Source organism: Rattus rattus, chromosome 2 (assembly GCF_011064425.1).
Source record: "Rattus rattus isolate New Zealand chromosome 2, Rrattus_CSIRO_v1, whole genome shotgun sequence".
Classification (NCBI taxonomy): Eukaryota; Metazoa; Chordata; class Mammalia; order Rodentia; family Muridae; genus Rattus; species Rattus rattus.
The window spans coordinates 87,014,861-87,040,091 of NC_046155.1; the positions used below are offsets into that span (position 1 = coordinate 87,014,861).

Below are 25,231 nucleotides of genomic sequence, written 5' to 3' on the forward strand. Positions count from 1 at the left end.
ATTATATAAATGCAAATTCAATAGATTATCAGTTAAAATTTTATTACTTAGTAATAGATGCTAGAACCAGTTTACAAATCATGTGGTTGTGGTAGCAAAAGTGACATGAAGGAACTCAACCCTCAAATGTTTAATAAATAAAGTGTAGTGATTCATTAAATATGGTACCTGCAGGGTCAAAAATACCAGTATTCCAATCCAACTTTAACTGCGGTCTTGTAGACAACCTAAATAACTAGGCAGGCAAGAAATTCTAGCATCACACTATATAGGAACCACTGTAGAAACTAACAGTTAACTGTGCACAAAGTTCAATGGCTCTAAAATATTGTATGGTCTTAAAGGATCAGTTGAGAAATCAGTTAACCATCTTGGTATCATTTTGGTTGCTTTGTATAACTTCAATAATTTTCCACAATTGCCGTACTCTAATGAGGTTATATAAACATAAATGTTGTCTTTTTCTTAGTAAATTATTTATATGTACTTTATGGAATTGTTTATTGAACTATTCATAGCATTTTAATGTAAAAATTAATATGAATTCCCATCATATACATTACTTCAAAATTCAGTCTTTCTGTGGGGCTGTAGTATTACTACATAGTGATGTGTCATCTCTGCCATTGTACCCTTGAAGCAGAAAGGTAGTAACAAAAATTGTCAGTTTTACTATAACCAGACACAAGAATACAAGACACCTAAGACACATATTTAAAGATAACTAATTATTTAGGCAATACCTTCAATGGGTTTTGTTTTCATTTGATTTTCCACTAAGGCAAAAGATAGTCATCTCCTTTTTCTTGGATTAAATTAAAATAAAATGGTGCTCATTTCATAAAAGGTAACATCAATATTAGGACAATGTTTTTTTTTCTGGCAAATCTATGCCACGTTTATAATAATTAATGTTTAAAATTATGTATCCTGAGCAAGAATAAAAATAACAGTTTTGACTAAAGAATAAAGTTCCTTCATTGTTAAACACTTTTAAAATGCAACCATGGAACAAAATCAGTAAGAACAGAATTCAGACTTCTGATGTCCACAGCAAACCTGAATACTTTCGGCAGAAATAAAACACTTAAGTAGATTATACACAACAGTAAAAAGCATCAGAAATTGATGCATCTGGGTTTTGTTAAGTATAACAAAGGTCCTCAGTCCTTCACGGATGAAGCTAGGAGAACCACATGGAACAGTATACTGCCACGAGCAGAAATCATTCAGAAAGGCCATGATAAATTCCTTTTTGGATTAAGCATAGAAGTTTGTTTCTTGCCCCATCCCACCCCCAAACAAAGACATAGAAGATATATTTGGAAATACCCGAGGTATCCTGTTTTCATAAAAGAATTATGGCCACTTTGAAAACCAAAGTCACTTGACTTTTCTGTGTTAGCCCTCCCTCCTTCCCTCCATCCCTCCCTCCCTCCCTTCCTCCCTCCCTCACCATGACAAACGAGAGCTCACTACCCAGCAAAGCAGCATTATGACACACTATTTACACACCAGTGAAGGCTTGGAGAAGGCTCTGCAGCATCACTCAACTGCAGAAAGCTCTAAGGTCAGTCTCTAGTCTGTAATCAAAGTGCTTAGGAGTGAGAACTACCAGGGTAGCAAGGATCCCCTCACAGTATTAAGGCCTGTCCACATGGGAATGGTCAGTTGAGAATCAGTACGGTGAGCATTAGGTAACGACCCTGGGAAGAGCACCCCAGGCTTCTTCAGCATGAGTTTTCTTTTCATTCAAACATTTGTTCTTCCTCTTCATCTGCTTCTTCAATGACCTGAATCTCATCTGCCTGAGGTAAGGAGGCATTATCCACCTGCAGTTTGTTCCCCTCAGCTTTACATTTTTCTTCCTCTTCTATGATTTCCTTCCAGATCTTGTGGTTTTCAGTGAGGTGGTGCATTAGTTGGCAAAATATTCGCCGCCTGCCTTTCCTTCTTTGTGGTTCTGTGAAATATAAAATAAACATTTATACCAAAGCAAATAAAACCCAATCACTCATTCAATAAATGGCTAAGTACCCATTACATAAGCTCTAAGGTTATAAATGTGGACATTTATAAGAAAAAATTATCCACACTATGGAAATCACATCCTAACAGAACAACATAGACAAAGCTATGAGTGATAGGGGTTGTCTTGGATAGAAACAACATAGAGACAAGGAAAGAGAATACTGGGTTGGAAGAGAAGCTGAAATTTAAGAGGAAAATCATAATAATCCAAAGTTTAAAACTCGTTTGTAATGTCTCAATGTAGTAAATTAAATGTAATTACCAGTATTTGGGGAGTATTATTTTGAAAAGTCAGTCAACTGACCCCAAGTTGGCATAAGATTCTTCTCTGCCTTGCTAACCCCAAACACAGGCATTTGTGTCAGAAGTGTGTAAGGTACTTATACAAGTAGAGCCCCCTGAAGAATACTGGCTGGAGGACAGCATCAACAGAGAGGTACCTCCACTAAATAAAAACAAAATTCCCATTATGTTATAGTCTTGATTCCTAGTAGTCTTAGGAAAAAAAGTGTCTAGCTAGGTATAATTTAAACCTTACTTTAAAACAAAGAGGAAGTGGCATTTCATTAACAGTTTCAAAGACCAGATTTAATTTTTTCCACTTAATTTCATTGTCTTATTCAAAATATATGTTGCTCTGTAACTCATTCTTAATATCAAAACCTTAGTTCTTCTCTCAGGCCAAAGGCCCTATCCTCCTTTTCTCCACGCTATCTTGACTTCTTTCCTGAGTTCATGGGAGGGTGCTGGGAAGTCGTGCTCCCCAGGTGTTTGGATGTTTGAAGAGGGTGAGATGAGGAGTCTAACTGCTAGGACTCACTTGAGAGATGCTCAGATGAGCATTCACTGGAGGACAGCATCTTAGAAAATGCTCCTTTCATTAAATAAGTTTCCACTGTATTATAGTAAACCTTACTCTTCAACCTGAACACTTAGATAGGAGTTACTCTACATATCTGTACCTAAGATGTAAAAATCTAAATACAAATTAAGTGAACATTTGTAATTAGTAGCAATAATCAAAACAGTTGCCTTACTAGGATTTAGATTGTCTTCTGTTTCTTCATCATCTGAATCTAACTCATCATCATCATCATCATCATCATCATCATCATCATCATCATCATCATCATCATCACTTTCTGTATCATCACCCTCTTCCGCTTCTATCCACTGACCAGGCAGCAAGCCAGCAGCATCATAGGAGTTGCACAGGGGACCCACAATGTGGGTGATAAATGATTCTTGGAGTTTTGCTAGTTGAGGAGAAGAACGATCCATGAAGGGACTAATAGGTAGACCCAGGGTTGCTTCTTCATCTCCCTGAGAATTTCAAAAAGAAAAAATGCATTTATAGCTACTAAAAATATAACCATTAAGTTTTACTGTTAATATTATCTTGAGGGTTTTTTCTTTTTATTTATTTTTTGTGTTTTGAGAAAAGAACCTCTCTACATAGGCCTGACTACCCAGGAACTCGCTCTGTAGAGCAGGCTGGTCTTAAATTGACAAGAGATCCACCTGCCTCTGCCTCCTGAGTCTTGGGATTAAAGGTGTATGCCATCACACCTGGTATCTTGAGGTTTTTAAAAACAGAGTCTACATCAAAATAGTCTTTACACAAAACATTAATGGCTCAGTGATTACTGTTAGGATGGAGTGTAGCTTGATGGTAGTGTAGTCAGCTGGTGTTCCTGAGACCTCCATCAGCTACTAGCAGAGGGGGAAAAAAAATCACCTTGTCTTTTCTTCATTTGAGAAATCTTAAAAATTAATTCTCATATTTGTTTATATGAACTAGTACAGTTGATATTTACTGAACATGAAAGATATATTTTAAGGTAAATAGTAATAATTTTACTCTCAATCTACAACATTCTATATATCAACATTGTTTATAATTAATAAACTAATGCTAAATTATTTGATTTGGAGTAACCAATGACAGTTTAAGGTAACATGTAAATGCATTTTCTATTCTAATTCTCAGTGATAACAGGTTACACAGTATGGTATTTTGTAACTCCAAGGGTGCCAAAGACAATGTACCTTTATAATAAACCATGGGGTAAATATGCATGGCCTGACAAGCTCACCTTCATTAGTGCTATTTTCTAAGACAGAGGAATTTTAACGTTGTAAGCATTTGAGTATTCATGGCTATTAGGGCCAAGGATTCCAAAGGAATATAGTATAGTGTGTGGTATTTGATATTTTAAAGATAATGAAATTTGGTTTGTAGGATAATCAGCTGTCTTCAACACTATGGGGAACCACCCTCAAAATGGTACAGACTCTGCAAATGGGTAGGAATCTTTGAAAGCCAAGGTTTTAAAAGATATAAAAGAACAGTATAATTATAACTCATCTTAGAAAGCCACTTGCAACTTCTGAACTCACGTCTATCCTTTCATTTATTTTCTGTCAGCACTCCTGCTCCCACAGATGCTTCTAATGCAAGGACAGTCTTTCTATAACAAACTTGAAAATGTCTTTTAATGATTATGTTCTGACAAGACCATAAAATTCCTTAAAAACTACTTCATTTGGTCCTTCCCACTTCTTACCAGAAGCTGAAGATGTGAGAAGCTGCACTTCAGCATCTTTACAACCGTGTTTAAGGACTTCCTTCAGTAGCTTCCTGTTTGGACTCTCATTTTGGGGTGTTACAGAACCTTCAATGTCTCTTATTCTGTAGTCATCATATTGCTGGCCACTGGGAGTCTGACCATGTTCCAATACTGGCAACATAAATTGCACTTGGGAGTTTGGGGTTTTTTATTTGTTTATTGTTTTTGTTTTTTGTTTCTTTTTAGTTTGGTTGGGGGTGGAAGGGTGGGAGGATAGACCTGGGAGGAAGGAGAAGCAAGTGTGATAGGATTCACTGTATGAAATCATCCCTAATATTATGTTGGGGACAAAAACTACTTCGTTTGGAAATCACCTCTTTTTGAAAGTGACCTTGAAGACCAAAGTCTATCCTTATTTATCCTGCCAAAAGTTTAATCAACTCATTTCAGACAAGTAATAAGCTATGTATTTTTGTTTGCTACTTTAAATGTTAAGCACCAGTGGTTAGAGAGATGGTTCAGTGGTTAAAAGCACTGGCTGGTCTTTCAGAGGACCCGAGTTCAATTCACAGAACCCACATGGCGGCTTACAACTGCCTGTAATTCCATTTCCAGTGGATATAAAGCCCTCTTCTGACCATTACAAGCACCAGGCACATACATGGTGCACAGACAAACACATGCAGGCAAAACATCCATACACATAAAATAAATTAAAAAAAATATTAACAGCAAAGATAGAACTGAGAAAACACTAAGAGCTAGGGTCCACATAACATCGAGCCCCTTTCAGGGCAACTCTTATGCTTCCTGTAGCAATGGAGGCCCCAAAGGGCTTCTTCATATGGCAGCTCTTCAAAAGCCTGACAGTCTCATGTTTCATCTTACCTGCTCATAAAACTCATTCACAATGCCTTCTGTCCATCTCAAATGGAGATCCCGATCTTTTGCTGGGCCGTTGATATCTGCTAATTTGATGCACACCTGGCAGACTAAGAGTCGATCGTTTTCACTGCTCCATTCTATACCGTTACTATTTACATCATTGGCCTATTTTGGACAAACAGAATTGTTTTAGGTACTGAGGACACAGAGTTGCTAATATTTGTTTGTTTTTAGCAACTGCCTTAAAATTGTTTTCTGTCAAAAGGACAGGGAGAAATTTCAATAGCTGCTTCCTTAAAATCAGAATATACTATAAATATGGACCTATGTGGTAAAATGCCCTACTGAAGTAATAATAAGATTTTCTTTCAAAGGCAGCATAGCTTCTTATTTTAAAAAAGCCAACTTTGGTTTCATTATTTGTGATTATCACAGAGAATAATAATGTATATGTAGGTATGTATGTATATATAAATGTAATATATATTAAATATATGTACATATAAATCATAAGAATTATAACTAATTCTACCTAAAAGAAAGGGCACATCAAAGAGATAAGGAAAAAAATCTGTTCTAGCAGCAACAGGTGGTAATACAGTTCAAAGACACAAGTCTTAGAAGCTCAACTCATAGTCTAAATCTGAATTCACAAGGATATTAACTTAGCATTTAACCTATTCAAGGCCATCTCTTTTTCTATAAATAATTGGTGGTAATCTTGTCATACACCTCTATAAAGATAAATCAGTGCCTGGTTGATAATAAAGGCTAATTCATAAATATTAATTAGCATTATTTAAGTAAATGAAAATATCATTATTAGTTGGGCACATTTAGTATACTTTTTACTTCATCTTGGAGGAATCAGCACTTCCTATCAGCCAGAAATAAAGACTCGGTATAATTCTTTCAAGAAAGTAAAGCAATGATCCTCAATTTTTTTCTATTCCATGGGACACAATGCCATTATCATTGTTGTCAGAGCAGATTAGTGATTCTAGACTCCACAGTGAATATGAATTCTCTAGGTGAAGGGGCCCTGAGCCGATCGTCCCCATCCCACAGCACAGAGACTAAATACATATGGCAGTTTTAATAGATATTTGGGGATGAGAAATGTTTTGTCACACAGAAGAGACACTGCTCTTCTGCCATGTCAGCAGCAGAAAATTACTAATACAAAGGTGTGAAAGTTGTGGCAAAGAAGACATAAAATGACATCTTAGAAACACAATTTTAATTTAATAAAATGTCTCACTTGACACTGAGACTCAAATTTTGCTATAAACACTTTGGATATAATTATTTGGTTTCTTGCTATTTGAAATAAAAAGCCACATTAAAATACATCTCCCTATCAAAAGAATGCATAGCAAGCAACAGTATTTTAAGACATATTGACATAATAATAAAGTTTATTTAAACTAGTATATTATTTAATATCAGCTATTTATTCTTACTTCATATATTATGTAATTCCAACTTAACATTAAAAACCACTTTTCATCTATAACACTAACAACAATTTTCCTTTTTAAAATCAGGCACTAGTTTATATAACAAACCTTGGCATTAAATTCAGCAAGGAAATCAAAATGTTTTTTGAGATCTGTAGCAAGGATTGCTTCTATGACTAAAAATCGAAAACGCTTGAATTCCATGTGATCAAGGTTAAGGAGGAAGTTGTATTCTGGGCGAGAAAGATACAGATTCCACGCTGATGCGGCATGATGATTTTCTAGAACAGATCTGTCATTGTATAAAACTGCCTAAAGAGAATAAAGAAAAATGAGACATGCATCTCACACTGGAACTTTAATCACACACAGTCAGAAACAATTCGGAACACTGAATACCTACTACAAAATGAGGCACAGTAACAGGATTTTAATATCTATGATGAAAGGTTGTTAATATTTTAGAGACATAGACCAAAGTGCAAAGAGGCTAAGGACACCTTTCCTTCTGATGTGCACATCTAAAATAAAATATTTGTCTTCAAACACTCTGCTATACCATGATGCCTCCCAAATGATTAAATGAATAAAAGGTATTTTTGAAGTAAATATTCAAGTTGTAAAGTTTCTAATAAAAAATTTATTGGGATACAGAACAGGGTTAGGGTACAGCTCTGTTCTGCAGCAGTATAGAGTTAACTAAAGAAGAAATGGTGCCCCAGGTAAGCCAGAGACCCGCGTGTCTGAGGACACAGTCTATATTCCCATCCTGACAGTGCCTGAGTGGTAAGAGATAAATAAGCATGTAACAGGTACCATCACAAATCTCTCGAATTCAACAGTATGAGCTTGCTTTTCTCTACCTCATACCAGTGCAAGGCCCTGAGAGGCATTCAGAACCGGTAGAACTTAGAGTTTATGTTTCTACCAGCTCTAAAACTAAACATTTTCAAAATTACTAAAGAAGCAGTAACTAAATTCTTTTAAAAAAATTCCATATCAAGTTGTGTCAAAAGGCAGGGATTAAGAAGCAGAAACAAAACTCTGTTCTTGTTTTCCTGATCCTTACTGCCTAGTGGGAAAGGAAGGCAGAAAACCAGGGGAAGCAGTATTAGGCAAAACACATGTGAGTTTGATTCCTATAACTGTGATCTGAAAACTAGAGCCTAGACGTGAGCATGCCTGCACGCCGCCATTAGACCCGTATGTATATAGAGTCCTCCTACTAGAAACTTCAAATACACAGGAAAAAAATAAGAACAGGTTGTGGCAGGCCTGAGTCAACTGTTGTGTTGTAAACAGCCTTTCTCTGGGGTCACACTGACTGCTGAGTCTCTGAAGGAGAAGAAACTGCAAGAATATGAATGGGGTGGGTGGAGGTCTGTTCCCTAGCTGAGTGCCACGTACTACACGTCTATACTGAGACCTACTTTCCTCTGAAGTACTGATGCCTATACTAGTAACTCATCCTCTCCAGGAAGCTTCCTCCAATTAAGAGATGACTCCTCTGCCTGGAGGAAAATGCAGGACTTAAGTACTGGGCTTGCCTTTGAAAAGGCCTGTTGGTTGCCAGTTCTTCTTTTTTTTCACACGCTAGTTTCCTTAACACAGGAGTTTGCTTTATTACCCACTCCTCACCATGAGTTACATCCATACAGGCCCAAAAGCAATGTGACCCACTGACGTAAATGGAAACTTTTAAAATGATGAGCCAAATAAACCATTCCTTTTAAAATGATGATTGCTTTAGGTATTTCATCAGAGTAACAAATTTTTTTTTAGAAACATCCTTTTTATATTAAGTTGTCTCTTTTTACCCTTAATATCACAAATTTTTGTTCCAGTGAAAAACTTTGTGTTATACATACTTATTAATGTAAATGGGTAAACATGTGCCTGCAAATGCATGTGAAAGCCAGAGGTTGATAGTGTCTTTTCTTGATCACTTTCTATCTTTATTTTTGTTGGCAGTCCCTCAGTGAACACTCTAAAGCTCACTGTTTGGATAGACCAGCTAGTCAATGGACTTCAGGGACACCCCACTTCGCAATCCCTTGCCCAGTTCTGGGGTTATAAGAACATGGTCACTGTTGTCCAGCTTTTTAACATGAGTTCTAGGGATCTTAGTTCCTCGTGCTTTGGACACAGACACTTTTAAGACGTAAGCCCTCTTCCAGCCCCAGAGGGATGAACTTCTATCTTCATTCACACAGCTCAGGAACACGTGTGAAACCAGAAATCAAATACAAACCTCCTGGTATCAGATCTAGTGCTTTTTTCAAAGAATTATGATTTAGCAAATAAGTAAGTCAATCAAAGTGATGTGAAGGTTAGAATGGCCTCTGAATCTGTAGAATGAGACTGCAAATATGTAACCGTGGGCAGGTAGTTTCTCCCAAATATCACAATGTGCGCAAATCTTATATTCATATTCTCTCTCTCTCTCTCTCTCTCTCTCTCTCTCTCTCTCTCTCTCTCTCTCTCTCTGTGTGTGTGTGTGTGTGTGTGTGTGTTTCTCTCTCTATCTCTAACACATACACTTCGACTTGAGATTAAAAGAATTTTTCTTCTGCATTTATAACAGATGGCCTAATTGAACAAGACAGAAAGAGGAACAGAAAGTGGCTACCAATGATAAAAGGAACTAAAGTTAACACTGAATACTAAAGTGAAGAGAGATGAATTCATCAGAAACAGTAGCAAGTCTCTATGTAAGGCATACAGTTAGAAACATACATATCACACTGCAGCAGTCTGCAATACAAATATCTCAAACCACATTAAATTCTTCTACAAACTATGTTTAGTTACACGGTCTCATGTTTAAAACTACGGCAGTTAAAGTATTCATGCTGGGAACTCATTCTACTTTATTTAGATTGTGATATGACCCTAAAAGAGTTTGATACTTTATCAGCTATATTCCTTCCATATAAAATACTATACCAAAATAAATTATTGTCTATCTTTGATCACATTTGTATTTACATATTTGTTTGTGTGAGATGAGGATACATTTGCATACCATGACACATGTGTGAAGGTCTGAGGACTGCTTTTAGTAACCAGTTCTCTCTTTCTATCAAGTAGGCCTCAGAGATTAAACTCAGGTTGTCATGCTTGGAGTGAGGTGCCTCTACCTGGTAAGGCGTCTCACCACCCCAAGAAAAGAAACTGTTAGTACACTAACATGTTCACAGCTAAAGAACAGAAGGTAAAGATATTAAGATAAATCATAGGAGAAAACCAAAAAGAATAAACCATTAAGGCTTTCTTAAGCTATTAAAACTTTTATCTATGCTATAGACCCAGTTAGAAAGAACAAAGATCCAATCAGAGTTTTAGATAAAAGACAAAAATATTTCAATCAAGATCTAGAATTCATGAAACATGGAGTTATTCTTTTTATAGCTGAAGAAACTAATTTTTTAAAATTTCCTTTGCATTCATCATCATGTGCTTTCATCAGTTAAGCACAATGAAGGGTTTACAGAAAACATGACTCACAAGAAAGACAGACTGATATGGCATGGGTTATAAACAACTTTTGGAATTATTCTTAAGCTTCTGAAAAATTCTTTACTACCTGAGGTGCATTTGTAGCCACTAGGAATGCATTTGTTCTTCCTGGGTGATCATAATCGTGCATGGCAGCTGCCACATATAAAGCCATCAGTTCTAATGCAGGAATGTTTGAAGACAGGCAGCCATAACTCTTATCTGGAATACAGCAACTCTTCGAAGAAAGGTAAGCAATCTGTCCAGAACTAAGTCTAGCATCTGAATCTGTGTGGCAATAAAGAGTAAACAAACATTAGCATGTAACTTCCTGACAATTATGCTAAGAATGGAGTTTCTCCTAAGTAGCACCAGTATTAATTTATGGAAGTGGACTCAAAGGACTTAAGAATATACTTTCCCATTGTTTATCTTGCAGGACACTGGAGAATTCTGGCACCAGGTTGATGCTTTTCAGACTAATAAATTCACAAAAACTTTAAGTTTATAATTTTCTAAACGTTTGCTTTTAAGGGTTAAACAGAGTAATCATACAAAATACTAGCACCAAGAAGAGGAAGTCGACAAAGTCCTGCCTATAACCAAGAAGCTACTTGTAAATGAAACCTCCTGGGAAAGGGAAAATCAATTTTCTCCAATGGTGTATAAGTAAGTATGCCAATCACACTCCAGAACAGGCCCTATGCCCAAGGGTAGTTAACTAAAACTAAAACAGACTAGTGTGTGTGTGTGTGTGTGTGTGTGTGTGTGTGTGTGTGTGTGTGTGTGTGTGTGTGTGTGTGTGTTGTCTTGTTACCTTTGACTAATTTTCTTTTTTCAAAGTTTGTTTTGATTTTCCTTTTGTTGTTTTTTTCTTGTTTTTAGAGAGAGAAAGAAAAGAGAAAGAGGGAAAGAAGGAACAGGTAGTTGGGTAGGTAGGGAGGTGAGGAGGATTTGGGAGGAAGGGGGAGAGGGCAAAGAATATGATCAAAATATATTGAATGAAAAACTAAGTATACATAGTAGATATAGAAAAGGATCTAAATGGATAAAACTTAGGAATAAAATTTGATTTAGAAACAATATGAACATGAGGAAATTTAATGTGTCACCAAACTAAGCTCTTCAATAGAAATGCTACTTTTCAAAATTCATCCAGAAGAACTGCTTCACTTTCTGTACTGACTACAATTTCTCTTCCCCTTCCTCTCCCTCCTATGATGCTCTTTACAGTGGAACAAAACAAAAAATATGAGCATATGAAGGCCTGAAAAACTGAGAACTACTTGGGTACCACTCCTCAGTTTCCTTCTGATACAAACAGTGTGTTCTTCCTTCTCCGTGATTCTAGTTCCTAATACCTCACTATATCTTTATATTAGCTAAGACTAAATGGTCAAACTATCATTGTTGCTAAAGAGACTGGAAGAAATGACAGAATGTAAAAGGAGTTATAGCAGGCAGCATATAAAATGCAAGGTAAGAAATATGAGATGTCCTCAGTTGTGCTCATCAGTTAGAAATATGCCTTGTCAAAGTCCAAATGATTTCTTCATCATAATTTGAGTCAATATATCACAAGGATTTTTTAACATGATGACTTTAAAGTATAAATGATAGTTTAATTTTATTCATTATTTTGTTAATTATTTTCATATTCAATATATATTTTCAATTATATTGCATTTTAGAAAACTGTACTTTTAACACTCCTTACAACAATTGTTTAAAACAGTTAAATATACAGACAGGGATTATGTAGGCAAACTGTTACAAGCAAAACTTTAATTATGAATATCATGGTCAATACCTTGAATATTTCCGTGTTATAGCCACCGTGGATTTCCCCTTAAATTACAAACTAAATTTTAAAATTCAAGGACAGCAAAATATACCCCTATTAAACTAAAAAAAATTAGTTAAGAATAGTGATACAGGCCTATACATGCCAGCACTTTAAAGTTCAAGTAATAAATAAATCTTATTATTTTGGGTAATAAGATACTGTGTTAAACAAATAAACAAAACAAACAACAAAAATTTAAAAATGAAACAAAACAAAAACTCAGTAATTACTTGAAACTTAGACAGTAGATTCTTGATAATAGCAGTACATATAGCAGAACATAAAGAAGGCAATGTTTTACAAATTGTTCTGCAGATTCAACACTATATATAATCAAAATCCAGGCTGACTTTTTTAACATAAAAATGTAAACTGAACATACAAGTAATGTATAAATACAAGAGACTGAATGGCCAAAATCACCTCAAAGGAAAAGAAAATAGAACATTACAACACTGAGAACTCATACTTCCTAATTTCAAAGCTTACTACACAGCTCAAGTGATAAAGACATGTGGTATTATTATAGACATAAACACAAATAAATGAAGTAAAACTGAAATTCCTGTCTGATGCTTCTGGTTGTTGATTTTCATTCAGGATGCCAAGAGACTACTGAGAAATGGCTATGCACTATGTATGACACTGGGGACTTTCTCACATGTTAACTCATGTTCACAGCATTTTTATAAGGTAAACTCACTGATATCATTGCATTTAGGAATCCACTATATTTAAAATGTTTGAAGAACTTTTTAGTAGATGCTACTAAGAACTCAGGATTGTAGCTCAGTAGAATGCTTGACTAGCACCCTCAAGGTCCTCAGTTCTTTTCCTGACAATACAAGAGAGGGGAAAGGGGAGAGGGAGGGAGGGAGGGAGGTAGTGAGGGTGGGAGGCAGGGAGGGAGGTAAGGAGAGAGGGAGGGAGGGAGGGAGAGAGAGAGAGGCTACTGAGACAACTGGATATTGACACATAAAATAATATTGTCCTCTTTGTTATACCACATCTCAGAATTACAAATAGATCACTAAGCTTAACTATAAGTAGTATGAAATGCGGGCTGGAGAGATGGCTCAGCGGTTAAGAGCACTCGACTACTCTTCCAGAGGTCCTGAGTTCAATTCCCAGCAACCACATGGTGGCTCACAACCATCTGTAAAGAGATCCAATGCCCTCTTCTGGTGTATCTGAAGACAGCTACAGTGTACTTATATATAATAAATGAATAAATCTTTAAAAAAAAGAATTATGAAATGCTTTAAAGAAAATATATACCCACATGATCTTAGGTTAAGGAAAGACTCCCCAAAATAAGACACAAAAAAGCATGAGCAAACCATAAGAAATTAGATGTATTTCGGGCATAGGAAAAAATACCATATATTGGTCACTGGCTCAGAAATCAAACCATATCTTATGTGACAGCCCTCTAATTCCAAAACAATGTTTATATCCAACAAGTGCCACATTGGAGTTTGTAATGTGCCATCACATCATTAACTCAGTCTGGCTGTGTGGTGGTATGATTTTGGAGAGATCAATAATTTCTATGGACATAGAAAAAGCCATCCTTAAGATGGCTTTTGTTTTATATAGGAAAATGAGTTATTTGACCTGGCGTAGTACTGTCTATAATAACATAATAAATAAAGCACCTAGCAAACTCATTAATGATGACAGTGAAGGCAACTCTGTATCTGAGGAAAGAATGCTTTGTCAGCCTGGTGCAGTAGTACACGACTTTAATCCCAGCACTTTGGAGGCAGAACCAGCCCAGTCAATAGAGAGTTCCAAGACTGACAGGGCAACAAAGAAACCCTGTCTCAAACACAAACAAAAAAAACAACAAAAGACTAATCAAAAAAAAAACAAAAAAAAACTAATCAAACAAACAAACAAGAATACTTTATCTTCCACAAAGAAAGAATCCACTTTAATAAACCTACCACTAGACATGGCTGGATCCCCCAGGGAATGGTGTCAAATTGAGGGCTTATCTTTGGTCTCTGCTATTAGCATGGTGAGTATTCAGCAGAGAACTGAGCCAAGCCAACGTCAATAAGAAAAAGCCCAGGACATTGAGGCTGTACACATACATGCTTTACTCTTACTATATCTGCTACTATATTCATAAGCCTACTGAATGAGAACTGGAGTACAAAAGGTGAGGGATTGATAATTAAAATGGGAAGACATTATTTTGTCCAGCTGATTACTGAAAACCTCCACAGCAAATAATGTTAGGTAATTTTGTCAATTTTCTCATGGAGAAGAGACAGTTTGCTACCTGCTCACATAGAAAGTCAATATCCCCCATTCAATACCTCCCCTACAATTCCTTGCTAATTTTCTAATCTTCTCTATCTAACAATGACTTCAGATCCTTTCTCTAAACTTTTCTTTTTATTGACCAAATGAACAAGAGTCTCTTCTTAATGCTGTATTCACTGGTAATTTTACTGTTCCCTACTATCCAATCAACAGACTCCCTTGTCTGAGCCTATAAAGTTAAACATATCTATTTTGAGAAAGCAGACAAAGATCCATCTGTAAGCCTAGCCTTTTGGCCCCCTTCAGTTTGCTGGTTCCAGCTTTCCTATGAGGCTATAAAAAGGTATAAAGAATGAAAGGACCAGAGAGTCCTAAGTAATTATCAGCACATCATTTAGTAACCTAGTTTCTATGGCCATTTTTCAAAATGCACCAGAATACAGTAATACTCTATGAACAAAAAGAGAAGAGCTATCTGAGGAAGACAGCTTGATTTTATCTAAAAAGTTATAGATTTATATATTATAATTCCCATTCAGTGCTCTACAGAGGCTCCATAAAAGAAACCTATCTGCAAAAGATGCCATGAGCACAGGTAGATTGGCCAGTCATCTTGAAATGCAACTTACACAAGTGGAAACCATTTCATGTAAGTCCTCATACTCTGGGTATCACATAAAATTCATCTCCTTAAGTGTTAAAGGACTGTGGTATTGGGATGGAATTAATATTCAGATGTGGTAACTTTGCCATCAGAACTCAAAGATCCTTCTAGGTACTGATTTTCAAATTCATCAGCTGTCCACTATTTTGCAGGCAAAATCTTAACTGAGTTTAGAGCCCTCCCTAGAAAACTCTGCTGAGTAGAGAGACAATTTCTCTCTTTCTCACCTCTGTCTCTGTCTCTCTCTCTTATCCTCTCTTGGTCAATCTGTCTTTCTAGCATCTGAACTAACCCTTATTGAGAATCTAAGATATTCATTGATTTATTTGACAGACAGACACACAGAGAGAGAGAGAGAGAGAGAGAGAGAGAGAGAGAGAGAGAGAGAGAGAGAGAGAATGTGTGTGTGTGTGTGTGTGTGTGTATGTGTGTGTATGTGTGTGTGTATGAATGTACTCACGAGTTCTGGCAAGGCCAAAAAAACCCCAAAAGGTGCCTTGGAGCTGGATTGTGAGCCCCCCAACAGGAGTGCTAAAAATGAACCTGAAGAACAGCAGGCACTCTTAACTGCGAGTTCTCCAGCACACATGCATGACTTCTTAGTCAGCAGGAGCTACTAAACATTATGTCCCCAGTGTTACAAGTAAGAATGTGTAACTCTGTATTCCACACAAAATCTACTCTGGTGTATATATTTTACTAGAGTATTTCATGACCATAAGTTCAAGTAAGAGACACAGGAACTTTATAATACATGAAGCTAATTTAAACAGTGATGGATAGTATTAACTTGTTGAAACACAATTTACAATGTTTGTAAATATTACATAAATACCCCTATGAAAATATTAACTGTATCCCTTTTGTTTGGTATTATTGTATATTTTAAATACACATAATAGACCTGAAACAAAAAGTATCAAAATATCCAAGATAATATCTATCTCAGTACACTGAGAAGAGAGGTAACATGCTACACACTGGATCATGATCTAGATCTTAAGATGTTAACAAGTTTAAAATTTTATATCATGTTAAGCATTGTAACTTACACAATCCTTTATGTGTACCAAAGCCTAATTAAAGAAATTTTTAGAGATTAGATGTACTTATATAAGACAACTTAATTTATTATTTCTAGTTACATAATTAAAATAAATATTTGTAGGAGGAAGTACCTGCTTTGGTTTCTGTTTCATGGTTATTATGGAGCTGCTGTAAGCCAGGAATTGGTCGTGTTGTCAAATACCAAACAGCATGTAGGACATCTGTGGCATGCACACGATTGTGATCTGAAGTTAACAAAATACTTGATTATAGCATCATTCTGTTTAGGTTTGGCATAAGACATTTGAAAGTGAAGAAAAATTTCTAGTTATACTATATCCCAACAAATAAGGTATTTCACATAATTTTATTTTAAGATATTCTGATATAGTAAAAGTACTCTTTTAATATAAAAAAGGTACTCTTTTCAAATAAAGTACAAAAACATAGTAAAGGCCCAAAGAATATACAGGAAGACAAAGATAACTGAAAGGTATTGAAAAATTATTGAGATCTCTGTTGTGATTATATTATAATGTGGTATCTGGATTATAGAGACACAATATAGAATAGTTTGGGTAACAGAAAAGATGACCCAATGGGTAAGAATGAAGATTTGAATTCAGATTCTGTACCCAAATGGAAAGCAGGGCATAATCATATATACACTGCAATCCCAGTGCTGGGAGGGGCTGCTGCAGGGGGACCTGAAACAAGAAGATAATTGGAGCTTCCCTGTCTGCAGCATAGATACAGGTTCAGTAAGAGACCCTGTGTCCAGGAGAGTGATCCTCAGTCATCCTCAGTCTCTCTTTGAGTACAACGGTGGTACACTTGTACACACATGCGCGCACGCGCGCACACACACACACACACACACACAAATATTTTGCTCACTGAAGAGTTATATAGTCTATATACCTATGTTTTGGGCCAAAAAGTGAGAAATACTAATTTCTTCGGTTTCCTATGAAGACAAATGGAAATGAAAGCTTGACACACTTTAAACTATAAAGTAGTATTATTATGCTAATTTAGGAATAATTTACATTTTATGTGTTCATAAGGAGGGAAACTACAGAAAGGTCTAACACATAAAAAATCATATATTTCATATTAGAAATTCAAATTATATTAGTATAAAAATTAAAAATCATTCAAAAAGTCATTATGAAATTTAAAATAGAAAATTGTGTGTAAGTGAACAATTTTCTGAAATTGTTGATTTAACATTCATAAATACAAGGCATACAAGTAAGTGATATACTGTACACACACACACACACACACACACACACACACACACACACACACACACATACATACATACACCGGGCTTGTTCAGTCAGTGAAGTGTTTATTTTGCAACCACAAAGACTTTTAATTTGAGCCCTAGAATTCAGATTAAAGAGAAGAAAAAAAAAAGCCAGGCCCAGTGGTGTATACTTGCAAATCCAATACTGGGACAGACAGGGACAGAAAAATCCTTGGGACTCACTGGCTAGCTAGACTGGCCTATTTGCTGAGCTCCAGGAAAAAGTAAACCTCAGTTAATTTGTCCTACATATGCATGTACACACCTATAACACAAGTGCACGTACATACATACACACAAAATAATAGGTACTACACTACATTTAAGTGAAGAAAACTGATAGATATATATTGAATTATGATCCATTTTATAAAAAGATTAATAAGGAAGGCTTGGAGGGCATATATCAAAATTAACAAGTCAGTTAATACCAACTAATAGGATATAAATATTCTTTTAAAATATCTATTTGAAAATTTCTCAAATGTGTATTTCTAAAATTATTTCAGGACTTATCTAAAAAGAAAGACAACAAGTTTTTAGAACTTAAACAGGTATGCAAATACTCACATGGAATATCTCGGTAGCCATTTTCTAGTGCATGAAAATAATTCATAAATTCTTGAGTGGGAATTTTAAATGTTTCCAATAAACCAGTATCTTGAAATAAAGTATACATAACCTAAGTGTAAAATAAAATGAAGTTCACTTTAAAAATCAGAATGTCTCTCTGTAGTTCAGTTTATGGTAATTTAGAAATATGACCATGCATGTATTTTATTTTTCTCATGGTATTGGGATTGAATTCCAGGCCTCCCAATGTTAGATAAGAAGTCTATTTACTGAGTTATGAGACCTTCTTGGTTTTTAGGGCAGAGTCTCTTTTAGTTGTCTAGGCTGGCCTTGAACTTGACATCCTCCTGCTTCAGCTTCTCAAATAACTGGGATTACAGACTATGGCGCCAAACCCACCATACTGATTTAATTTTACCTGTGTTTGGGAGGAGGGTATGTGTGCAGGTTCCTGAGGAGTTCAGAAAAGGTTGTGGGATTCCCTCAAGCTGATGTTACAGCAACTTCTGAGTCACCTGACATGGGCACTGGGATCTAAACTCAGGTCCTCTGGAAAAGCAGCAAGTGCTCATAATTCCTGAACCATCTCTCCAAATCTCTCAGTGTATTTCTTTAAGTTTGTTCATTATTAACTTCTCAAAAAATATTTTCCCAAAAAGTAACATTAAGTATCCCTTTATGTTTTGTATCTCATAGAAAAGACATTAAAAGAATTAATCAGATTCATATTTTAACTTTTATTTGCCTGATGTAACTGTTATCTTGGATGTTTACCACTGAATGAAGTTTCTAGTTCTGAACTCTGGCTGGCTGGTTCAAACTCTTCTCCAAGCTGACTGATTCACTCTGGCTTCTCTCAACTTCTCATTAAATTGCTCTGCTTGGCCTCAAACTAACTCTGGCAATTTGTTTTAGTCTTATGGCTCCCTCTTATTCTCTGGCCTCAGCTGCCTCACTGACTTGTACTGAACTGCATGAACTCACTAGCTGCATGAACTACACTCACCGCACTCCACTCACTGCACTGCACAAACTGCACCCACCACACTGCACTCATCTCACTCCACTCGGTGCACAGCACTCAGTGTACTGCACTCAGTGCACTCCACTGCACTTGCTACACTGCCCTCACTGCACCACACTCACTGTTCACCCTCACTGCATTGCACTCAATGCACTGTACTCACTACACTACACTACACTCACTGTACTGCATTAACTGACTGCACTGTGCTCACTACACTCACTCACAACTCACTGACAAAGTGACTGACCTGCACCAAACACAATTCCACTCAACTGAACTGAACTGACTCCCAATAGACTCAACTTCCAACTCACTGATGAACTCACTGAATGACCTTCACTGTCCCAGCACTGCTCTTAAATAGCTTTTCTCCTGAAAGTTGGCCATCATCTATCTCTGACTCATTCGTCACTTTGTCTGCCCTTCAATTAGACTGAAGGTGTATACTAAAGACATGTCTGCATTTCAGCCAGCTCGTACAGGCCAAGAAGTTCTTTGGATGTGATCAGAGCAGCCATGTTGCAGAATTAAAATTTTTCTATATAGGAAGGTCAATTGTTATACAGAATGATTAGGTAGAACTCTGACTCTTGGTCTATTTATGAAATGAACTAGTCACCCAAGCTCTAGGTAAGAAAGGTAAAAAAAATACTATTCACATTTTAGTAGTTAGAACTAAATCATCTTTCAGGTCCTTTCAAATCTCAAGAATCAAGAAAAAGTAAATCTTTATTATTATGTTAGCTGAGCTTAAATCTCATTAATATACTCGAATTAATGATTTTCATATATATTTATATATATATCAAATGTACTTTGTATATCAATAATAGCATAGAATATAAAACACGTTTATCATGTACATTTAACTGTATGTTTTCAAGGCTACTTGAAAGATAAATTTATTGACAATGCCATTTCTGAACTTGTACTTAAACCGGTAAAATTATTTAGATTTTACTTTTATCAATAGCTGAAAAAATATAGTACTAAAGTAGAGATATGAAGACAAACCTGACTGAGAATCCTTCCTGATTTTTCTCCCATTTTTTCTACAAGCTCAAAAATCTGAAAGTTCCAGTTGCTCATCTTTTCTATTAATGAATCATAATCTTCCACTAACATCGGGTCCAATAATACTTCCTGGTCAATCTGAACAAAGGAGAAAAAACAACTTTACTTTTTACAAATATTTCTTCTTCAGTGAACTTAAGCCATATATTGTCTTCAAACCAATACATCTAAAATATTATCATTTTAATATATAGTCAGTATAAAATTATTTTTAAAAAAATTAGTATTATGTGTGAGAGCATACATGTTTTTAAATCCATATCTAAATGAAAATGCTTAAGGCACTAACAGTAGTTAGCCATCATTTCTGTAGTGGTTTTCCCAAATATTCTTTTATCTTGTCTTCTATTTATTCTCTTTGTTAAATGCCATATAAAGACTTTAAACACTTATATATCATTAATATATAATTAAGCTTAGCTTCAAATGACTACATAAATCTAAAATCCATTATTTTCATCTTAAACATTATATGTACCAAAGCAAAAGGAAAAAAACCTAAGCTTATCTCAGAACAGTGGTACTTCTTACTAGAGTAGTAGCCCCAAATAAAGAATAGGATTTTTTTCCTACAAATTTCAATACTGAACTAGAGAAAAATGGTAATCATTCTGCTTTTAATATTTTGTGTGTTTGCATTCACACATGTGACAGTGTGTCTGTGAATGTCAAAGGATAATTTTTTGGTGTTATAGTTCTCTCCTTCCACCATGTGGACTCAGGGATCGAACTCAGATCACCAGGCTTGTCAGCAAGCACCTTTACCAACTGAGCAACTTGCTAGTCTGTTAAATAATTATTCTCTTCATTTTTAGTAACTATGTACATGTCTCTGCATTTTAAAAATATAATAACAGAATAAAATATATCTACTATAAAATTATATAAAATTTTCATAAAAACATAAATCTTTCTGTTCACTGGAATTGACTTAGATCTGTTATTAATAACCCAAGCACTATTCCATAAATTGTGATTTCTCAGTAAAAAAAATTAAAATTTCATTAAACTGGTAATTATGCTGTTTAACAATAATGAAGCAGTGCTAACTTGTGTCATACTTCACTCTAACATAATGATATTGAAAGTGTCTTTTACATTTGGTTGCTGGGCCTCTTCCATTAGGTGATTATCACCTTCCAAAAATAATTCCCTGCAGTCTTTCTTCACTGTCTCTTCTTCTTGAGTTTCCACAATGTTCAATCGTTCTTTTGAGAACACAGTGCTGTCTTCTTCACCTTTCAAAAATATATATAGTAATAAATAGAAATAAGATGTGCCTTAAACATGTAGCTTATTACAAAACCTGGTCGCTGATGTAAAACTGTTTTGATAGAGTGAACCATACTCCAGCTCAGGTTAAAGCATTTATTCACACCAGACTCTATCTTGCTGACTCTGTGTACTGGGGTCTTATGCTCAGACAACACAAACATTTCACATTTACGCATCGATGACAGGAAGGGGTAGATATCTCTATAAAAGTGAGAAACAAAAGGATAATCCCTATCAACACACTTCTTGCCAATTTAGTATAAATAATCCTCACATGAGATTATGAAACAAAACCTCTCAATTCATAATTATATGTGCACACAATTAAGAAATATGTAAAATTTCAACCACAAAATGACAAATTCTGAGTTATTTCTCTGTTTATTTGTTTAATAATATTCTTTTTTCAAGTTACATGGAAAAGCAGAGTAACACCAGTAGCCAAATAGTATTTATTCATATGTTTAAAACATTTTTTGTTTTATTTATAATACTCTAAACAGGAAATTTTCCTGTGAGAGATTCATACGCTAGTAAGCAACAAGAATAAATGTAATTACATACAATGTGAGTGAGTTTGTAAACACAAAAATGATCAATGAAGAAAGGCAGGGAGAAAGTCCACATCCTGCTATTCTCCTTATGAAATGTTCTTTTAAAAAGTCTCAAACCTGTTACTTCACCCAGTGAGCTGGCCACGCCTGTCACACAGCCTGGCCATCTGAGTTCAATCAGGCATACAAACCCATATACAGATGGAAAGAGAAAACCGACTCAGCGTTGTCTGATCCCCACATGCACACCATGGTATGAAGGGCCCCCCACCCTCAACCTGCCATCATTCACAAACACAATCCATTTTAAAAGTTTTATGATATGCATGAGTGGTATACACAAGCACTGAAAGACAGGGAAATCATTTACCTTAGGGGCACAGCTGCAAGGGTGCATAAAGGGAAATTTTAAGATAACATTTAGTTTCTAGATCTGGGTACAGATTGTACAATGTATAAAAATTCATCAAGCTTTAAACTTAGGTTCTGTATGTTCTTCAACAAACAGGATTTTAAAACCTTTGTTCTGTTTATTTACTGAGATGGCATCTCACTAAATTGCCCAGTCCCCTCGACAACCAATCCCCTCACCTCAACCACACAATAGGCCTGGCTAGATTTTTAAAAATAAACCTAGGCTTTTTGTTTGGTTTTTTTTGTGTGTATTGGAGGAAATGTCCTCTGTGTGTGTGTGTGTGTGTGTGTGTGTGTGTGTGTGTGTGTGTGTGTGTGTGTGTGTGTGTGCGCGCGCGCACATGCACATGCGTGCACATGTACACACATGGCCTAGCCTAGAACTGTAAATTTGTGGCTCAACCTGGGCCTTGAACTCACAGCAAGCCCCATGTTTCACTCTTCCAAGTGCTGCAGTTACAGACATGAGATAGTATGCTGCCTCTTCTGAGTTCTTGAGTGTCCTCACTAAGCAGGGCAGTGTCCCATGCCTATAATCCTAGCAACCAAGGAAGCTGATCACTAAGTAGAAGCCATCATGGACAACTTAAAGAGCTACTACTCATAAAGGTTAAAAAAAAAGATAATAAATGTAATTACTGACGTTAAACTTCAGAAGTAGGTTCAAAACCTGAGGTTTGTACTTAAACTCAGTGGCAAGAGTTCTCTTCACTAGAAAATGTTGACAGTAACTAAACCAACTTACTAGACCTTAAACATAAAATGTGATTTAAAGATTTAATCAATTCTTTGCCTAACGTACAGGAATTACAGCAAACATTAAGGTTAGAAAGTACTATTGTTTATAAATATTATTTTCCAAATAAAATACTCATTACTTCATTCAAAAAGTGCTTCTTTATCTGAAGCCCCACTTTCCAGTGAAAATAGAAGCCAGGGGCACGTGAGCCAGCCAGAGAAGGTTGTTAACAGACACTAGGAGATGAACTGGGATGGCAGAGTGAGAAGAGAAGACAGCTGGCGAGAGCTGAGCCAGGAGAGACTGAGCTGAGCAGAGAGGCTAGCACCACTGTCTACAGCGTGGGGCCACTAGTACTGGGAAAACTGGGAGAAGGGACTGTTTCAGCAGACTGTTGGAGAACTGAGGGAGGAATGGTGGGGAGAAAGCTTTGAAGGGGCTGGGCTGGAAAATGGGAGAAGGGCTGACCTGGAATTAAGAGAACTGGTTACTGTTTATAAGAAAAGGAGACATTAAAAGAAACATTCAAGAAAACAACACATATTTTACATCTCTCTGTTAACCTGTTGCCTCTAAAAGACAAAGGGTACAAGGGGCTATCTTCAGATGTCTATCTACTAGGTAGTCCACTAAGCTCCCAACTCATGGTTAAACACATACACCTGCTTAGACTCAGTGGGTCACAAAATACAGACATTACAACTGGGAAAGGGATCTATGTGGAGGAACAAGACGGATGAGAGGGGGTAAATGGGTGTAGGGTTAGTGTAATCTATTATGTATGTATATGAAACTGACAAAGGATAAATCTAATTTAAAAATCACTGATATTTCATGTGTATTACTGATTTTTTTTTAATGATTTAAACAAATGAAAATTCTGGGTCCTTTCTTGGCAAGAGTGCCTAACTTGGATTTTATGATGGATGCCTGTTGGCCTTCCCATAGACCAAATTTGTTGGTTAAAATCTGAAAGAGGAGGAAATGGAAACTTGCAGTCTGCAATGTCACTCCATATTCTCTTTGAGCAATCATGAGACTTCTTGAGAGTCAATGGTATTAATAAATAAGCTATTGTAATGCATTTTAGAAATCTGTGGGATAGAAGTGTTGTAATCCTCTTTAGAGAAGAAATTGCTTCATCTGTAACTGAACCGGTAATAGCCAAAAATTGGAAACAACTTACTAGATGTCCCCAAAATAGAAGAATGGATAAAGAAAATTTGGTACATTTACACAATATAGTATTACTCAGCCACTTTAAAAAAAAAAAAGGAAATCATGAAATTTGGAGGTAAATAGATGTAACTAGAAAAAAAAATCATCCTGAGTGAGACATCCTAGACCCAGAAAGACAAAAATGGTATATAAGGGCTGGGATTTAGCTCAGTGGTAGAGCGCTTGCCTAGCAAGCACAAGGCCCTGGGTTGGTCCCCAGCTCGAAAAAAAAAAAAAAAAAAAAAAAAAAAAAAAAAAAAAAAATGGTATATATTTGCTGATCTGTGGATATCAGCTGTTTTGACATGATAACCAAGCTATAATCCACAGAACCACAAAGGTTCTATGTAAAGGACTAAGGGGTACAGAGAGATCTCAATAGAGAAGGAAAATAGAATAGATAGTAATGAGTGGATGGGAGTTAAAACAGAAGGAACCAGTGGGGAGCTTGATGGGAGAGGTGGTGTGGAGAGATAAGAGGAGGGAGGGAATATGAGGAGAGACAGCTAAGATTAAGGACCATTTATGGAAACCAAATACAGTAGAAGCTTGCTTAGAACATATACATATATACATAAGTGAAATTGCCAAATAATGGGGAAGACAAAGTCCCAATCAGCCATTTCTTGTCACCAAGTGAAGTTTCCACTGCTGAGATTGCATTACATATAATTGCTGTTGGCCACAGGGGTCTCATGAGAATCCCCAAACATCCCAGGCCAAGACTATATATTTGCTCTCCAAATATTAACATAAGGCCCTATTGT

The 25,231-nt window shown here is 36.0% G+C and overlaps 1 protein-coding gene across 1 annotated transcript in view; it reads right to left on the reverse strand.

Annotated features, from left to right (window-relative positions):
* Positions 1-1,455: 1,455 nt before the first annotated feature.
* The window catches only part of Pde3b (phosphodiesterase 3B), a 119,145-nt gene continuing 95,369 nt past the window's right edge, over positions 1,456-25,231 (reverse strand). The window contains 9 exon segments of the mRNA XM_032895065.1: positions 1,456-1,963; positions 3,069-3,354; positions 5,490-5,651; positions 7,055-7,258; positions 10,533-10,732; positions 16,407-16,520; positions 18,161-18,272; positions 20,205-20,342; positions 21,363-21,502. Coding sequence (XP_032750956.1) covers positions 1,749-1,963; positions 3,069-3,354; positions 5,490-5,651; positions 7,055-7,258; positions 10,533-10,732; positions 16,407-16,520; positions 18,161-18,272; positions 20,205-20,342; positions 21,363-21,502 — 1,571 coding nt within the window. The 3' untranslated portion in view covers positions 1,456-1,748.